The following is an 18289-nucleotide window of genomic DNA, read 5'->3' on the forward strand; positions in this document are numbered from 1 at the left end:
TCTCTGCATGAATATATGCATTTAGAGCAAGGATTTTTCATTTTGTTGTTATTTTACAACATTTATAGAATTTATAGGCTGTTGGTATCTTAATCATTACTTGAGAGAGTGGAAGCCAATTAATACATGCATATAATAGCTTCCAAAAGTTTTTTGCCTAAAAGCATAATAACCGTATGCAGATTTTGCTTGAAAAGTGGCCTTTAAATTGTTTTAAACTTACTTTTCTGAAATGTGATACTTTGTTTTTTTTCATACTTGTCTTGACTAGAAAAAAAACCCCAGGTTTTCTTCTAATTTGATCATTTATGCAAACCTGTTTCATTAACTGCTTATGAGAGATTCTAGTATTTCCCATCTATAACATTAATTGCTATTGGAGACTATCAGATATGCATTGAAATGAGAAGCTGCATCTTTCAAGAAAGTTTTTCTAATCTCATTATTATTCTGGCTTCATGATAATATTTGTGTATGTGTTTTTTAAATATATTTTAATAGATAGAAGTGAAGATATCCCTTTATCCTTGTCTTTCAGATAGTAAGGTTCCATGCTGGTGCTTTTCCAGTCTATATTGTTTCTAATATTCTACTTACTTATGGAGGACAACTGAGCACATTGAGAGCAACAGGTAGCTTTCTAAAAATCTGTATATTTTTCTCTGTCACAAATGTATTTAGGGAAATTGCTTGTTGAGTTTACTGATGAAAGACTAACTAGATGCGAATTTTTTAAGCTAAATATCATTCAACTTATGGAAATACTTGGATCCATGCTCTTCATTTTATTTTTTTCTTGGCTGGTAGTTCTTCAAGGTTGTGTTGTAGCAAAATATTTCTCTATTATTTTAAATTGCAGTCCCACTCTGTGAGATATCGGTGTTGTACAGTAGTTTAGAATTACCAGAAATCTACTTAAAAATACATGTAAAAGTTTAAAATACATTGTTAACGTGCAGGAAGATGAGATTTGCATTACAGCTTTGTTATGCTGTCATATCTTCAGACAAAATGCATTTTTATTAAAATTCAGAGGGAGTTTGTGGCAAACTCCACAATGTCTCTAGAAGCTCATGTGCCATATTACCTTAATTGGGTGACCCAGTGGAGAAGGGCCTTGGTGGTAAAGTATGCAGCCTTGCAGTACTCTTAGAAGACAGGGTTATCTTGTTTTCAAGTCAACTCACCATTGTCAGAATTTACATTTTGTTGTGGATGCTGTTTGTTGAAGTTCGTGACATGGCAGTAACTACAGATGCTCTCTGTTCTTGATCCTAGGCCAGTGTTCAGACTTCTCCCTCGAACTAGTTAGGACAGCAAAGCCCTACAAAGCAGAACCTCTTATAAGCATTGTTGTGTTTCTGCAGGGGTGAGTTTGCATCATTTATTTGTTTAAAGCAGTTTCCAAAACAGAAGTTTCAGTATAACTGTTGCTAGGGAGGAATATTATTTTATCTGTAGTCACTGTAAACACCTGACTGTTGTTTTGCTTGAAAGACTGTAATAGAATGAATAGTTGATAGATATCTAACTGTAAGAGCAATTGGAAGTGATAAATAATACTGCTTTCATGTTTTTGGCAGGTTTAACTGGTTTAGAGAGATATGGGAATCACTGTCACTACCAGAGGTGGATGCTGCTGTACTGAGTAGTCAGGATGCATGGTTCCCCCTTGTGTCCCTGATTCTATTTCTTTTTGGGACAGGCATTGCCTACTGGAGTGGAGTATTTTTCTCTACATCTCTGAGACTCTTCTCTTCATTATGGTTAACTCTGATTAGGTAAAACAACGTGATGCTATATAATTATACTTTTCTAGATGACTTTGACCATGATAATTGATCTTTGTTTGTTTGCTTCTGTGTGAATGCTTGGGCAAGATAAAATTCTGGGCAGATTGAATTTATACATGATTTTAGACATCTGGGTTTGAAAGCAGAAACTGATGTCGGAAGAAGTACAACAGGAATTTTGTTGGTTTTGGTTTTTTTTCAGACCTCCTGAACTTCAGAAAGATAAGCTGATTACACCCAGCAGACTCTGTGGGATGATATCTCTTGCTTTGGTTAGCTGGACCACTTGTGGTGCACTTGCTGTGCTCATTATTTATCTTCAGTACTTGTTCAAGGTACTGAAAGGCTAAACATTTTGCATTTTTAAGTGAATTGAAAATTTTAGGTGCTTTGAATTAATTTTGAATTAATTTTAACCCCAAGTTAGAAGCAAAAATCCAGATTACCCTTTTTCATACATAAAAGAAATGTTATTATTATCATACTTGAAATAGGTATTTCTAATTTATCACTGTCATAATCTGTAGAATTTTTCTTCTTCTTTTGTTAATGCTTCTTACAAAGAAATCTGTTGTCCCATGTACCCACTATAACAATGCAGATAATTGGAAACTTTAACTTATAGCTAGGCAATGTTATAAAAACAAATACCTCCCCTGAAGGGTAAGGAGTCCTCAATATCTTTTCCTACACTAAAGCTTTTATGTGAAGAATCCTTACTAAACAAGTAACTGCTTGTCTTACAGGTTGTAAAACTGCATGTAACTGTAAGAGCAAAACAGACCGTGCACAACAGGGTGAGTCTGTTTCCTGCTTCTGTTCCAAACTCTGGCCAAAAATTGCCTGGCAAACTTCTGCCTTGCTACTCTTAGGTTGTGCTGCAGTGACTGGGTAGCTGTAGTTCACTTGCTGCATGTGTGATGTGAAAGAACAGCCGGGCCATGAGCAGCCTGCTCCATCACACGACTGCTGTTCAGAATTTCTGCCATGTGAACTTGTCATCTAAGAAGAAAATCCTCTCTCTGGATACACACAGATTAACAGAGTTTGTCTAAATTTTGGTATTTGGTTATGCATAGCTTATCTTAAAAAAAAAATAAAAAAATTAGGTAATAACGTATACTGGAAGTAAAACTGCTTTTTCTAGAGAGGCAGCGTGTGGAGTTCAAGGTATTTTAGTCCAGAGATGACAAATAGGATGTGTTAGATGAATATGGACTGAGACTGCTGTAAATAGGGAGCTGTTAAAAACACAGTGAAGAAGTGCTGGGTTCCATGCAGTGTGAGCTTTATTTTCTGGATTACTTTAAGGTATAGGATCAAGGATGTAAGCAGAAGTGGATAACAGCATATGATAACTACCTGCTCTTTTTTGCAAACATACAGCAAAGTCTGGCACAAAAAGTTGTTGAAAGTTTTCTTTGGGTTTCTTTGAGTGGATTTTTCATGTGTTTAGTTGAAAATCCTCTCCTTTCATCTCTATATATTATTTTGTTTCATTTGTGGGGTTTTTTCTGTTACTGAAAGTTAGTATCTGCCAACTCATTCGTTGATCTTTGCTATTTATTCCTACAGGTAATATTTCACTCCCAGTTGCATTACTTCCTATATCTTTCCTGTGAATGATCATCTGTGTTTTTTCACCCCCATGCTTTATTACTCCTTTTATTTTGTTCTTCCCCCTTCCAGGAAGTGCTTTTCATTTCATTGGTGTCAGAGCATTTACAGTCTCCATTCTTTTCTTCCACAGACATATGAACTATTAGTGTATAAGAAATTTCCGGTTAAATTAGATACTTTAAAATTGAACTTTACTCTTGGTGGCTTTTTAAAGGCATAAATTGCAGATTTTCTTCCTAAATCACAGCTGCTGTGATACTGTTAGAATATTTTTCCCCTCCTCTTTCCCCAGCATGGGTTCTTACAAGCTTGTGCACATTTTTGTGACTTCTGTCTCTCATTTCCAGGATTCAGGCCACTCAAAAGAAACTTCACAGAACTCCAGTACACACACAGCCAAAGCCCAGAGTTCAGTGGACAGCATTCCAGAAGCAACACAGTCTCCTTCTAACAGTAAAACAGTTGCTGAAGCTGTTAACAGTCTTAAGATGCACATTACAGTCCTTAATTTATTCACGTGGATTGTGCTGCTCAACTTGCCATCTTTAATTTATTGGTTAAAAAATCTCAGGTAAATTCTTAAATTGACACAAAGGTGGAAGAAAGTTACAGGAACTTCTGGAGATAGTAAAAATTATAAATGTTTGATTCTTTACAGTATTAGTTACTTTACAGTTTTAAAGACTTCTGTTAATTATTATTGTTTTCTCTGTCCTTTCTGGTTTGTATTGTGGTGTAAATAGGTGTTAAGTGAATCAGTGATATGTTGAAGAAAGTAATGTTTCAGAAGGGGTTTAAAATCAGGCTGGGATGCTATATACATTTAATGTATATTTTTTGTCATCAGCACATGGATATTATTTGGCAGCCTAGTTTAGAAGTGATGTGCTTTTTAAACCATTTCTTTGCAGGTACAATGTTAGACTTGATCCTGATCCCTGTAGATCCACAGCTATTATCCTCGTCTGCATCTTAGAAATTCTAATGAATTCAAGTACTTCTGAAGTGAAATCAAGGTACTGTAGCCCAGTCTCTAGTTTTGCTTTCCTGCATCTTTGTGAATTACCATTTGTGTGGTAAAACTTAATTTATGTTGTAATTGTTCACCCTCTCTAGAGATTCATGAACACATATGGTTAAGTCTAAAAGATGAGCTAAAATGTGTGCAAAGTACCTCTAGTTCCCTAAGAGGGAAAAAATCCCCTGGATTTGCCACATGGAAATAAATGAAGTGTGTGCTTCTAAGCAATTGACTGCAAAGGAACTTCTTGAAATGTGACTTTTTAACTTACAATTCATTGAATCCTTTCAAGTGTCACAGAATCCAAATGCATTGAGCAATTACTGTCAGACAGTTGCAAGGAAAAGGGAATTCTACAGGACTATAGTTAGGTTCTTGCAGCTCCCCTTATGAGAGTAGAAATTTAATGTGTTCTCTACTGGATCAAGGAGTTCTGAGAACTTGATTTTGCTGACAGAATATTTCTTGTAGAGATCTGAAATTAGTTAATGCCTCATGAATGACAATCAATAATAACAAATGCTATTTATTCTCTTGACCAGTACCTGTGATCTCAAGTGATCTTATGTGACAGAGAACAAATTTCTAAATTAATATAATATTTTTAATGACATTAACCTTTTTGAATTATTTCTCTTGCTTATGCATCAATTTTTATGGTGTATTAGACCTAGTTGCTCAGTTTTAAAGATTAACAAAGCCTTAACAAAATTTCTATTAACAAAATAGAAATTCTTTTGCAAAGGAAGATGAAATACAGCATTTGCATACTTTCTGCATATGTGGCTACAAAATGATTTTTTTTTTCTCTCTATGCTTACAGTAAACTCTTGAAGATTGCAGCCAAAGTTCCACTCCCTTTGTCTGTTGCAATGCTGGCCTTTGGACGAATGCATTTATACAGAGTCCCACACTTTGTAACCTTTTCTCTTCTTCTACATGTGCTGTGCTGTTTTGTGTGATGTTCATTCTATATAGGACAATGCACCCTAGAAACTTAACACTGGAGATGGGAAAAATTGCATCACAGAAATGCCTAAATTAATATGATCAGTAGTTTACATTACGTGGGAAAGAGGACAGAACTGTGAATACTTTACAGAAAATTCGTGGTTTTATTAATATTGCTTAGAAAACTTTTCCTGGTGTTTATTTCATGTCTCTGAAAATGGAGTTACTTAACTGTGTATAAGCACATTAATCATATCAGTGCAACATCTCAATACTCTGCCTTGTAGACACTTTGGTATTTCACTTTACTGCTTTGTGGAAACAGACCTTTTTTACTCACTGTGCCATGCAGTGTCTGTGTTCTGAACTTGCATTTTGTGCAGGTCCGAAATATGCTGGTTTAAACTCAATACATTTCAAGCACACTGTGACTATCACAAAAACCACACAGCCAAGTATACTTTGAATTATTTTATGTTACATTCAAAAGCTGCCACATTTGTGTCTAGACAAACTAGAATGTACTGCTTATATAGAACTGTTATTTCTATCAAATCATTTGTTCAATCAGCGTGAGTTGAACATTTGTGAGATTATTGCAAGTCTTACACATTTTACTTCTTGTGAGAGTGAGAAGACAACAGTATTCTATGTAGCTTTCTATTCAGGAAGGATACCAGCAGATTCATAAACAGTTTGCTGTAATGTTGTTTTAAAACATTGACAGTTTTCTCTGAAATTTTGAAATTAATCCTTGGACTTTGTCCATATGTAGAAGCTAGCAAAAATTGAGATATGCTGTTAACAGTGCAGTTGCTGCACTCTTTCTAAGTAGACAAGGCAGGCTTTTTTCCTATTTTAAACAGAGAACCAGCCATCTCCTAATAAATACCAATACATAAAGTGAATGGAATAGTTACAACCCTGCAAGCTCCTGTCCTGCCATACAGTGCTAACTTCTGCATGTGGGCAAACTCAGTAACAGTGGGAAACACTGACCATAATTAATTAGCTCTGTATAAATTTTATCTTAGTGCCTAGATGCTACAGTGACTGCCATTTATAATAAAGCCTACAATAGCTATGTGTAAGGAATTCTGTCCCCTGGGCATGTGTTTTGCCAACAGAAGAAATCTCAGCAGTCTTTAGGTTTAAATGATGTATTGATTCTGTGTAGAGATGAGCTTACTACTTGCTTCTGTGTTAGCTGTCTCTGCTGTGTCTCACATACCTGTTACCTTCAGCTGGAAATACTAGACCAACTCAATCATCTTATAGGAATACCAAGAGGAAATCTGCTGCTCGCAGTCAATCAAGTATACTCTTGATACAGTAGTACAGCCAGCCTGACCCATTAATTCCATCATATCTTAATAATCTTGCCTAAGTGCCTCAGTTATTTCTAATGTGTTGTTAGGGTCAATTCCTTTGAGCTGACTGGAAAGACTCAATTCACACAGTGACTTTCCAAAATGAAGGACAAACGGGAAGAAAGCCACGTGTGTTTTGTTTGCTTATATCCATGTCAGCAGTTCAAGTTATTAGTAAGTCATTAAAAGTGCTGTAACTGAGTAAGGGTATTGTAGTTAGCCTAACCACTGTCACTGTTATCAGTAATCCATGTGCTGATATTCTAGTCTTAACCTTTTCAAAAAGAAGGTTGGATTATATATTGTGTTTGTAAATCAGAAAGTTATTTGAATAGATTATATCTTGATATTTTCTAATCAAATGTATGCTACAGTATATGTATATAAGATAATTTGTGTGACTTACTGTACTTGTAGCTAAATGCACCAGTTGGTTTAACTAGAAATTGCTGTTCAGAGAAAGAATAGAGTAGTTGTACTTGCAAATGGCTGTGAATGAAAGATGGTGGCAGAACTGCACTAGTGCTGGCAAAGGCTGTGAAATGTGCAGGGTCTGATTTCTGTGGAAGATTGTTTTCCTTGACTTTTGTGGTCCATTTGGCTTAGTACTCTATTTTACTTCTGATTTTGTTTTGCCACCTTAACAGGCTCTTTCTGCATGAATCCATTTGTTGGAACTGCTGGAAATGAAACAGTCTCCATATTTAGTATCTTTCATAGGTTTCAAAATATGCCGTAAAGTGAAACCTACTGAATTACAGCAGCATAGGATAACACTTTTTTTTATTTTTTTTATTTATTTAATGATTTTTTTTTAGCTGGAGTTCTGTTGATGATTGTTAGAACTCTCTTCATAAAGTGGGTTTCAGTATCTTGTGTATTTTCCTGCCTGATTTTTGGAGGTAGGAACAGGTATAATCCTGAGTCTGAGATCCCAGATGACGAGAGTTTTTCACATCTCCCTCATCACTCCCTTTTCTCAGAGATGGTTTAGCTTTAGTGGGGAAAGGAGGAGAAGTCTGACTCCTATTTTGAATTTAAATGCATTGTGTGCCATTTAATAGATTTAAACTGTTGGCAGGAATGTGTGTCTGGATTGTGCAGTGATCATGGACTGGACAACTTCAGCTGTTTGGCAGATTAGGAGTCTAATCCCAATTAGATTTGCCATACAATCAATGGATGGTAATAGGATTAGAACAAGTCTTAGAATTCATCCCATTCTGAGAGAGGATGAATTCTCCTACTTGTCATTCTGAAAAGGACTAGATTTTGTAACAGTCCGAGGTTGTTTTTCAGGTAAAAGACAATGATTGTTTGTTGTTACTTTTGGACAAGAAGCTTCTGTTAGGTGAATCTATAGTACTGCCACTGCTCAATTATCATTTCAGCAGAAACGTAGGATAACCCTATATATATATATATATATTGTTAATTGCATATATAAGGAGATGTAAATATTACTGAAATATCCTTTATTATGAGTGGGCTGCATTTATAAAACAGCTTTTGGCAAATACATTAATAATGTCTCTTACTACCTTTAATTACATAAAAATTCCACTTTATTCTTCACATTTTAGATTATCTAGACCATGTGGGAAGAGACCAAGGCACAAATTGTAAGGGTTTAGACCTCAGGATGCATTCAAAATAAGAACTATTTATGTGGATCTAATATAATTTTTTATAAGCTATCAGAAACAGAATGAGGAAACAGGGTAAGAACTTAAAATACTAAATGCCACTAACTTTTGGTACAGCAGAATCTTTCTTTGACAGGGAGAGATTTAATGAGAAGCTTTTGGTGATAACTTCATACCGTGAAATTACTCTGGAAATGTGTAATCTCTTCTGCTTGATGTCATCAGACACGTTCCTCACAGTCTCATCGTGCTGACACGTGTAGCTAACACTTCATAGAAAGTCTCTGTGTCTGATAAGGAAGAACTCGCATCTTCACTGGTATTACCAAATGTACCTTGGAACTGAGTGAATTAATGTTGTCCAAAGCTAATCTTCTCAGTTGTGATTTAAAAGTTGCAGTGGGTCACATTTCAGCATCCTGTTGAAAGAGGATTGGTTTGGGGGTTCTGGTGGGAGGTTTCTCAGTATGTTTTATTTCCAAGAAACCTGCAGTAAGTGGAATTTAAGTTAATATTATTTTTGACTTTTAGAGTTCTGCCCTGATTCTGGTTTTGAGTGAACTAATTCATGTAGCAAATCATTCCTTATTCCCTATTTTGCTACGTTTCAAAACAAATGGATGAATAATGACAAAACTGTAAGCAGTGCAGTAGCAATACATTGCAGAAGGCATAGAGACTGCTGGTATGCCTAAGTGAATTTTTCATCTTTAACCTAATTGGACTAACTTTAAAGTCAGTGACTGATAAAATAAAATGTATTGACATTTAACCTCAAAAGCATTGCATATGTCAGTGTTTGATACATCTCATTTTCCATGTGTTTGCCAGTAACAAGTGATGAACCCACTTGGTGTTCTTCTGAAATCTGATAAATCTGATCCATCTGACAGCACAGAATAAAGTCTGTTATGTAGTCATTAATAAATGTAAACATTTCAGAAACTTTCATTTGAATCAAGTTATTTCAATACAGGGTTGAGTGTGTTTAGACTTCTGTTGTATTTATACTGAGATAAAACCAGCCATTTACTGACCTTTAATACTCTGAGCTATGAAAATGTTTTTGGAAGTGATTGTGGAGTCTGTACAGAACTGTGCTGCTGTTCTAAGTCACTAAGGTACTAGAAAATTGTTACTTGTAAAGTAGACTGAATTCTTGATGCTTATTTTCCATTTAATGTTTTAATGGTGAACCTTTCTCACTTAATTTACAGCTTTGACTTTTTGCATTTTTTTTTCTCGGAGATAATCAGGCTAGCTTTTGTAAGCATTTAGCACTGTAAAATATAAAATTTTCATCACTGTTCTTTTAGGGGAGACATACTTTTGTCACTAAAGCTACATACTGCTGTTGTATAGCCTTTAGGAAATGTGTGACAATGGAGGACAATTCAAAATTAGTTTGTTTTTTATTTTAAAAAACAATTTTTACCTTTTTTTCAGAGCCAGAAGTTTGAACTAGAATATTAGAATCCATCAAGTCTTAGAAAACTGGAAAACCTGTTGCAAAGATTATACTTTCTGATGTATATTTTTATTTATGGGTGAACGTGTTCAAAGCTTTTAATCAACTCATCTATCCTCAAACTCAAGTTAAAAGTATGCACTTTGTCTTATTAATAGACATTGCTGCTTTTAAAAATTTTAAGCATTTAGAGAGAAAATTCCGTAGCTCTTACTTGAGCAAATCTGCCCAGCCCTCAATTTTTCAGGTGTCTAAGCACATAACTGCCTCAAATATGTGCTTTTTGCCTTGTAGAATGAAAACCTGAACTGTGATATTTTGAATTTATTTTCTTAAGTTGTAAAGTTTCTTTCTGCATTTTTAAAGTAGACAGATTTTGCTATTCATGCTGTCATCAACAAACCTTGTAAGCATTTCCTCTCTACAGTTACTGGCAGCTTGTGCTCTGGATTCTGTAGGAATGTGTGTGCTGTCAGAGCTGAGTTTGTCTCTAAAAACCAGGAGTGGTGAACATCATAATATTTATTATCTGTGGCACATCATTGCAGGTCCTCCTTGCACATGCAGCTCTCTCTGGTTTGCAGTGTCCCTGCCCTGAAGTGCCAAGAGGATGTTCCCAGAACAGTGGAACTAGGACTGACCTGGCTGGAAGTGCAGCAGCTGTGTCCTGTAGATTCCTTCTGTTTGTTGAAATACCAGCCAAGACTGTTTTCCCCCTGCAACTTCAGTAATTTCAGGGTATATCTAAGTATCAAAGTGCAAGTGTGTTGATGTTTATTTTTACAAAAGGCTATGTGCACTATTTTAGGATCAATTCAGGCTTCAGTATTTTCCACCCACTTCAGTCTGAGTTTGGAAAAAGGATTTGAGACTGCAGCACCTGACAGCTGGAATACTTTACAGAAGTCTACAGGTAGTAGACAGGACACTTAATTAGAGTGCCAGACCAAAACTGAAATGTGAAATTCCTCACTGTGACTTTAAACTTGTAGCTTTCTAGAGAGAAAAAAAATAGATATATACTGTGCCTTAAACCAGTAAATGAATACACTCTAACTGTAGCCTGTGGACTTCTGTAGCCTTATATTTGATTTTTGGAGTTGACCAAAAATATTTGTGTGGATCATACTGAAACTTGATTTGGGGAAAATGCATAAAACAATTATTTTGACCCCATTTTACACTAAGAGAAATGAAGATTTATGACAAATACAGCATACTTTTTGTTTGGAATCACACCAACCAAAGTCAGAAAGCTTTAGCTGACCTGAATTTTTCAAGCCTTTCTGTTGTGACCAGAAGAAAGGAAGGAAAACTAGTCACAGATGTATGTCTCAGCCTTGAAGTCTGTGTGTCAAATTATTTTTAAACATTTTGATCTTTAGTCCTCAAAAAAACAAATAAAAAAAATCTCCTCTTAATTTTAGTTTAAGCAAAATACTGTATTTAAGCCATTAAATAGCAAAATCTTCACTGGTGTGAGAAGAAAACTAGTCAGGGGCGGAGTTGATTGTTTGTGTTAAGACTCCAGAAGTTTTGAATATTAAATTTTACTTTTTAGGAAAAATAGTCACATGTAAATCCCTGAAAATTCTCATGTAGATTCCCTTCCTTTAGAGAAAAAAAATTACACTTGTTTTATCTTAAGTCATTAAAGAAAACTAGAAATACTTAAGATCTAAGAATCTTGTTTTAATATAGTAGAAGGATTTCTTACGTATATTTTTAATACAAAGAGCTCAGGAAAAGCCACTGCTGGCTTTTCTTATTTGTCTCTAGAGGATTCTTTGTGTGTTTTGAGCAAACCCCCCAAATTCTGATTCCCCCCTCCCGTATAGCACTGAACCTTGGAAAGTGATGCCAACTCGGAGCTTATTGTTGTACTGGGGGTATTTAGACATGCACACAAACAACTGCCTGTCAGCTGGTCACAGAGCTGGTTTGAAGCAATTCACAGCAAAGTTATAAAACATTTCCTTTCACTGAGCTCCAGCTGCAGTCTGGGTGTCACAGTGCTGCTGCTGCTGCTGAGCACAACACTGGACACACCATCTTTGTGTCTTCCCTGCTGCTTAAACTCATTCCAGTCACCTCACTTTTTATTCTGTGGTGATGTTTCAGCACTCCTGGCCATTGGTGATTTTCTAGCCACTGGAATATTTTAGTATTGAAACCCTTGAGAAGGTAGAACTACCTTTAAGGCCTTTATGTATGATGATAACTCGAGAGAAACTGTGTAACTTGACTCCCCGCTGACTTTTAATTGTTTTTTCAAGCACAAAGACAGAATAATGTTGGCCAAAATACCTGGTTTGGGTGATTAGTGGGGAGGGAAGGATTTGCTGGTTGTAAAAGGACTTAAAACTTTGAAGAAAACATGTAATTTTGGGGAAAATCTTATCACTTCTCAAGCAATCTGTCTTAGAAGTTTTTAACTCCTCCTCTGTTTTCAGTTATTATGTAGCTACCATAAATTTGATGTTGTACATGAACGAACTCTTAATATTTACAGGTTTTTAGAGATGTTGACAGGGTCTTATCTATAAATGCTTCAATAATGCAAATCATTGTGCTTATAAAAATGTTTAGATCTAAGTTCTTACAGATCATGTCATGTATCATAAACTTCGGCGAAGTCCTTGTCTTGTGAGATGCTGAGAAAACCTTGGAGAAGAGGTATTTTCAGATGATGATGTAATTACTGAAATATGAAATCTCAGTCTTTAAAAACTGCATTTAGATACTTTTTTGTTGTAGTTGAGGGCAACTTCGTTGAGAGCTGCTCTGGGATGTTCCTGTATTGTTTCCTGGTTTCCCTGGCTGCAGTGTGTACTTCAATTTTTTTTTTTTTGTCTTTTTTTTTTTTTTTTTACATAAGTGTGCATGACTTTAAGTACATTGTATAGCAAATCCCCTGCTAAAGAAACACTTCTGTCTATTTTTGTATAGTATTCCAACGTGCTTGCATTGGTACAAAAGGTTGTAACTCACAAAAAGTGCCACTTGCCAGTGCTGCTGTGTGGAGTGTTGTGTTACCTGTACGCTGTTGTACAAACACGCTGATGAGTGTTGTGAGCAATGTTTGCCTTTAGTCTTGCCTCAGGTACTCATGTGGAGCAGTTTGGTGCTTTTCCTTCTGACTTGTAATACTTGGGATTCTAAGCAGAAAATAAAAGTAGTAAACAAAAAGCCTTGTGGTTGGAGCAGTGCTTTAACAGGTGCTTCTTTCACTCCTCAAGTACAATGCAGTAAAGATAGTTGGATAGACAGGATGAAGCTTGGCTCAGTATCTTAACTCCGACATCTTAGGCTTCATGACTTGGAAATGCAATAAAATTCAAAGTGCTGAACAATACAGTTTATATAGAGCATCATGTGTATAAAACTTGTTCTCAGCTAAACTAGTATATTTTAAATTTTTACATTTCAGAGGTGACTTGTGTGGAATTGAGCAAGCAATGCTATCGTCATTTTCATCTTCACAGCAATTTCATTCAAACATACATGAACATTACTTCCTGTGCTAGAAAGGCTATACAATTAGTATAGACAGTTTGAAAATATTTGATTTATTGACGATGTTTATCAAGAAATCCTGATGCTTAAATTTGGGTGCATTAGAAAGGCAGCCCCCTGACATCTGGCTTTGACAGCATTTGTTAAACTTAGCTACTGCCCTCAAAAATGAGGATGCAATTTAATTGAGTCAGTGTAAGTATACTAATAGTATTTTAATATGAATGTGTTCTGCTTATATTTGACTTTCCCTGAAGGAAAGAATTGAAATTACTAAAAAAAGACCAACCCACACATTAAAATGAGCTATAGGTCTAAACAGACTTTTTAGCTCCAACAGTTTCTCAGAGCTTTAGCTCAGGAAGCAACAATACAAGTGTGTAGGGATTTTCTTTTCAGACAGCTCACAGAAAATATATGCTAATTGAATCTCTTGCATGCTTCATCAGTCACCCACATTGTCTGAGTTCCTCCAATTACAAAGCTTGTTTCATATTTGCAGATGACTTTGGTATGTTTTACTAGCTGAATACACTGCATAGCCCCAGTTCTTTGTAAAGAAATCAAAGGAAGAAATTAATTGAGGGGAGAAAAAGAGGTAGAAGAAAACTGCCAGCTCTTCTGGCTTTTTTTTCCCCCTCCTCTTTCCAAAGATAAAGAAGGACCTAAAATCTAATCCCAAACTGTAAGTCTTGCCTTTTCCCCTCCCTGTCATTTTCTCTGCAGGACCATATTTCTACTTCTAGCTGAAATAAATATCTACCTAGAAGATCAACAAAGACAGTTCCCTTGTGCTGGGACCTGCCTTTTTCAAGTTTTTCTGCTACTGCTCTGTTCTTGATGAGTCCACTATCTGGAAGTTGAGTGTTATGAAACATAATTGATGAGGCTTAATGGATTTTCTTTTTTGTGTGTATGATTTTTTTTTTAAAATCCAAATATGCAGAATAATAAGCAAGCTGGATAAATTGTCTTGAATTTTTATATACTACTGTAGTCACAAATATAACACTGCTGGGATTTTGATTACTGTGTTGCTAATGATGTTTGGATGTCCAAAACTTCACCTTCCTGGAGGGGTGGTGGCAGGTTTCTATTTTGCTTTGAAAATTTAAACCAAAGAAAAATGTGAAGCTTCTAGTCAGACATAAACATCTACACTGTGGAATAAGGTGATGGTCAAATATTTTTAATTTTAACATGTCTATTTAGGGAGATATTTTATGTGATGCTAAATCATGTATCATCTACATAGCAGAGAAAAGAGTGCAGTGAAATAATAAAAAATATGAGCAGCTTTGATATGAAGAATGCTATGCAATAAGGCCAAGGTAAATTAGCAGAGTCCTCCTTGCAGCCTTTGTCTTCGTTTCTAGTGTGACAGGAGGATATTAACTGCTGATAAAATCGGGGGGGAAAGCAATGCTTCCTTTAAAATGTTATGATTTTGGATATTGAAGCAGACCTTACTTTTCCCTCTCTTTTTCCAGCATCAAGAGAGTGATCCATATCTCATTTACTTGAAAACCATTAGTCACCATTCAAGAGATATGGGTAATTACTTTTAACTAAAAATAATATTTTGATATAGCTGTGCCATTTCTCCTGGGATTTGTTTTAAACTTCCTGTATGCCTACTACCAATTTCTACAATATGGCTTGGGAGGAATTTGTACTGCACTGTTCGATAGCAACAGGTCTGAAGAGTATCAAGCATGAAATTCTCAAGGGTCTTTATGCCATGGTTGGAAATGGAATCATTACTGTATTTTTGAGCTCCTGCTAACGTCATTGACACCCACCTACAGTCTACTAGAAATATAAGTGCAGAGATCAGGTTGTTCACAGATTACGAGGAGACCAACCAAGAAGGGGCAAGCCAAAGCCAAATTCCCTGGTAAGCTCTATTTTAAAGAATGTGAGAGGGAGAATTCCTTTTCTCCCCCTGAGTCAAGTTGTGAAATGGATCTCTACTATGTTAGACCAGGCTGTATTAAATACCATTGCACTTATTATTATATGTAGCAAAATTTAATGCAGTTTTATATAACTGAGCTCTCTGGATCCTGAGTCATATTTTTGCATTCTCCTTGGAGCATACAGAGGTCTGGTGCTGTATTAGCCACTGAAAATGGCTTTATGTAATAAACGTAAACTTACAAATGTAATATTTTGTGTTGATTGTTCTACTGGTCCCTCAGAAGAGAGTCCAGTGTCTAGAAATAGCTTTGGTATGGGAAACACTTGTTCAGAATAATTTGTTCTTCCAAAGACCTTAGTACTATGAAAACTAAGGGTTGATAGCACTTGGATGTAATCTGCAGTGGGCAGACTTTCCTTGGATTCACATGCTTTGTGCGTTCCCCGTGCCAGCTCTGTAGGATTTAAGGAGTATGTCTGTTTGCCCTTCTTACAGGCAGTCTGTTCATCACCAGCATGTGGAAAGTGTTGCTCCTGGGTCTGTATGTAGTATTGGCTGTGAGAGGACTGGCAAAGGGTGCTCCTTTCCAGCCAGAAGATAAATGGAAGCCTCTTGATAACCCCAGAAACAGAGACCTGGTAAGAAACGTTTCAAGAAAGAGAGCTAAAGTTCTGTGTGGTTTTTTGTTTTCCATGAAGAGACTCCTTATCGTCTAAATTTAAAGGCAGGAGGGGCCCATTAGATGTAATGTAATGTTAGGAGCTGTGCACTTTGTATGCTCAATAACCATTTCTCAGTCAAGATGTACCCCTTAACTGAAGAGACATTCTCAGAGCACAGTAGTGCTCAAAATGTGCTTATATCTCCATCCAGCAGCTTTCGTTCTTAAAAAATTCTTTTGATGATACAGCCACTTGTTTTATGAAACAGAAGAGGAATGATTACTGTGTTTCTTTCAAATGTGTGCTCTGATTGCATGTTGTTTCATCTCATGGAAGTACAAGTAAGTTTGCATCTGACAGCTACGAAAATACCACTCAGAGAACACTTGCACAGTCTTAAAAAGAATTTGTGAAGGAAAACAATCGGTTTCCCATAATATTTCCTCAGTGTTTTAAGAAGCTTTAATTTCTCCTTGGAAGTGATTGTTAGGGGACAGTTCAAATCAATTGCCCATTGTTGCTGACTCTTACTGCAGTGTTGACAGAGGTGTCCTGTTTGCTGTCAGCAGCGGCTTGCTGTGCCTGTTTTACAAGGGCTGCAGTTAGCTCACAGCCCCTGTGGTTCAGTGGGGAGCATCAATGAGCAGCACACAGTTGCTGCTCTTCTGACTTCCCATAAGATGTACAAGCCATGGATGGAGTGGGCATGTCTGAATTAGGTTGCCTACACTGCATCAGGGTATAATCAGAATCGAGGCTTTCATCCCACAGAGGAATAAACATTACATCCAATTTGTGTCAGTAGAGATAACGAATCTCCATGGGTCACACTCTGTTTATTTTCACATCCATGATCTGTTCAGTTTTTCAGAACGCTCCAGGCTTACTTCTCAGGCAGGGGTCTTGATCTCAGGAACTTCCCAGCCACTTTCACTGTGAACAATGAAGGACCAAGGCTCTACTCAGATCCTATTGCTTCTGCATTTGCAGATTATGAAGAAAAGAAAAAATCCTTTCAGAACTATTTCAAAGGCTGAAAGATTCTGCTGATGAAGGTAAAAGAGGATGCCTTGTCCTCTGATGTTGTTACGTGTAACCAAGGAAGATTCTGACTGAAGTATAAAAGCAACTTCTTTCTCAGAAGGAATTAAAAATGTAGTACCTCAACCCTTGCCTGACGTGGGGTTTAAAATTCTTGAGGCTGAGATTTATGAGGTCATTACTACTTAGAAAAAATAACACATGGTGCTTGTGCAGACCTCTATAGGCAATGATTTTTTTGTTTTCTCTTTTTTCTCCCCCCCTTCATATGGAGGAGAATTGTGAAAATGTAGAGATAATAGGGGATGCAGGTTTTATGTAAGGAATTGAAAAGAGTAAGATTACAAATTGTGATTAATTAATGGTTTCTTGTGATATATGTATATTAAGAAAATTCATTTAGGCAGAACTTACTGCACTAGCAAAGCATACATTATCTTTTACATTCACGGTAAACATTGGTTTTTTGTGGTTTACAAATAGTTGACAATTTCAGTAAGGTTTAAATCAAAGCATTTTGGTGATTTACTCAGTATCTTCAGTGCTAAAGTTGTAATCAATATTCAGCTTAGGATTTCCAGCTCTGTCCTGTTCTTGGCCTGTTTAACACCTTGTCTGTTTATAATCAAAATCAAAGCTTTATTCTTATTATCATGAACCATAATAAAGACTGTGCTCAAATTTTAATACTAAATTCTCTTTTTGCTGAGTTATGTCATGAAAAATAGAGGCACCCCCGAATGTGTATTTTGTGCATAAAAAAATGAAAAGGGAATTCAGAAGGGATGCTCTACTACATGTCACAGCAGCAGTGAGAAAATGAGTGGTGGAAGTTTTGTCCTGCATAATTCAGGATGGTCGTGGTAGTTCTTTTCAGTGTTCAGAACTGTTTTGTGGGAACAGAGGTTCAGCCGTTGTTTTTTTGTCTTGGTTTAGATCACACCTTGGTTGTGTATGGATATTTTTGTATTTGTCTCATGAATTTGTTTTTGGTTTTTTTTGTTTGTTTTGTTTTGTCTTGGGGTTTTTTTTTAGGCATTAACTTCAGAAGTCCATGCCAAGTGGAAACCTTCACAGGAAAATTTTACTGCTTTGACTTTTCAACTGTTACCTGACAATTCCAAAGTTTCTTCACTGTCACCATTTCTGCCAGTGGAATCTGGTGTCCTGCTGCAACGAGCATTATTCTGTCTGTTGACAAACGTGCGCTCTTTGGCTACTGCAGTCCTAGAGCAGAATTGTGCTTAAGTGTAAATAAAAGGGGAATGCAACAGCGTGCA

At 36.3% G+C, this 18289-nt stretch overlaps 2 protein-coding genes across 5 annotated transcripts in view; both read left to right on the top strand.

Moving 5' to 3' along the window:
- PGAP1 (post-GPI attachment to proteins inositol deacylase 1) overlaps positions 1-15862 on the top strand; it is a 38010-nt gene extending 22148 nt beyond the window's left edge. For 2 of the 4 annotated variants that reach the window (XM_038142609.1, XM_038142612.1), the window contains 8 exons: positions 539-632; positions 1279-1369; positions 1584-1781; positions 1996-2128; positions 2540-2590; positions 3761-3984; positions 4325-4429; positions 5258-13058. In XM_038142609.1, the coding sequence (XP_037998537.1) occupies positions 539-632; positions 1279-1369; positions 1584-1781; positions 1996-2128; positions 2540-2590; positions 3761-3984; positions 4325-4429; positions 5258-5396 (1035 nt within the window). In that variant the 3' untranslated portion in view covers positions 5397-13058. Of the gene's footprint in view, positions 1-538; positions 633-1278; positions 1370-1583; positions 1782-1995; positions 2129-2539; positions 2591-3760; positions 3985-4324; positions 4430-5257; positions 13059-14875 lie in introns of those variants that run through there. The other 2 variants (XM_038142611.1, XM_038142610.1) reach the window with 2 other exon arrangements.
- C7H2orf66 (chromosome 7 C2orf66 homolog) lies at positions 4355-18175 on the top strand. Its single transcript, XM_038142618.1, has 5 exons — positions 4355-4429; positions 14876-14939; positions 15802-15944; positions 16832-17023; positions 18045-18175. Exons 2-4 carry the CDS (start codon positions 14936-14938, stop codon positions 17003-17005), a joined length of 321 nt encoding a protein of 106 aa, XP_037998546.1. The 5' UTR covers positions 4355-4429; positions 14876-14935; the 3' UTR covers positions 17006-17023; positions 18045-18175.
- The last annotated feature ends 114 nt before the right edge of the window (positions 18176-18289 follow it).

This window comes from Motacilla alba, chromosome 7, assembly GCF_015832195.1.
Source record: "Motacilla alba alba isolate MOTALB_02 chromosome 7, Motacilla_alba_V1.0_pri, whole genome shotgun sequence".
Lineage (NCBI taxonomy): Eukaryota > Metazoa > Chordata > Aves > Passeriformes > Motacillidae > Motacilla > Motacilla alba.

Coding starts and splice junctions, on each gene's coding strand:
- C7H2orf66 (XM_038142618.1), top strand. Junction 15,945..16,831: donor ACCCCAGAAACAGAGACCTG/GTAAGAAACGTT, acceptor TGATCTGTTCAG/TTTTTCAGAACGCTCCAGGC.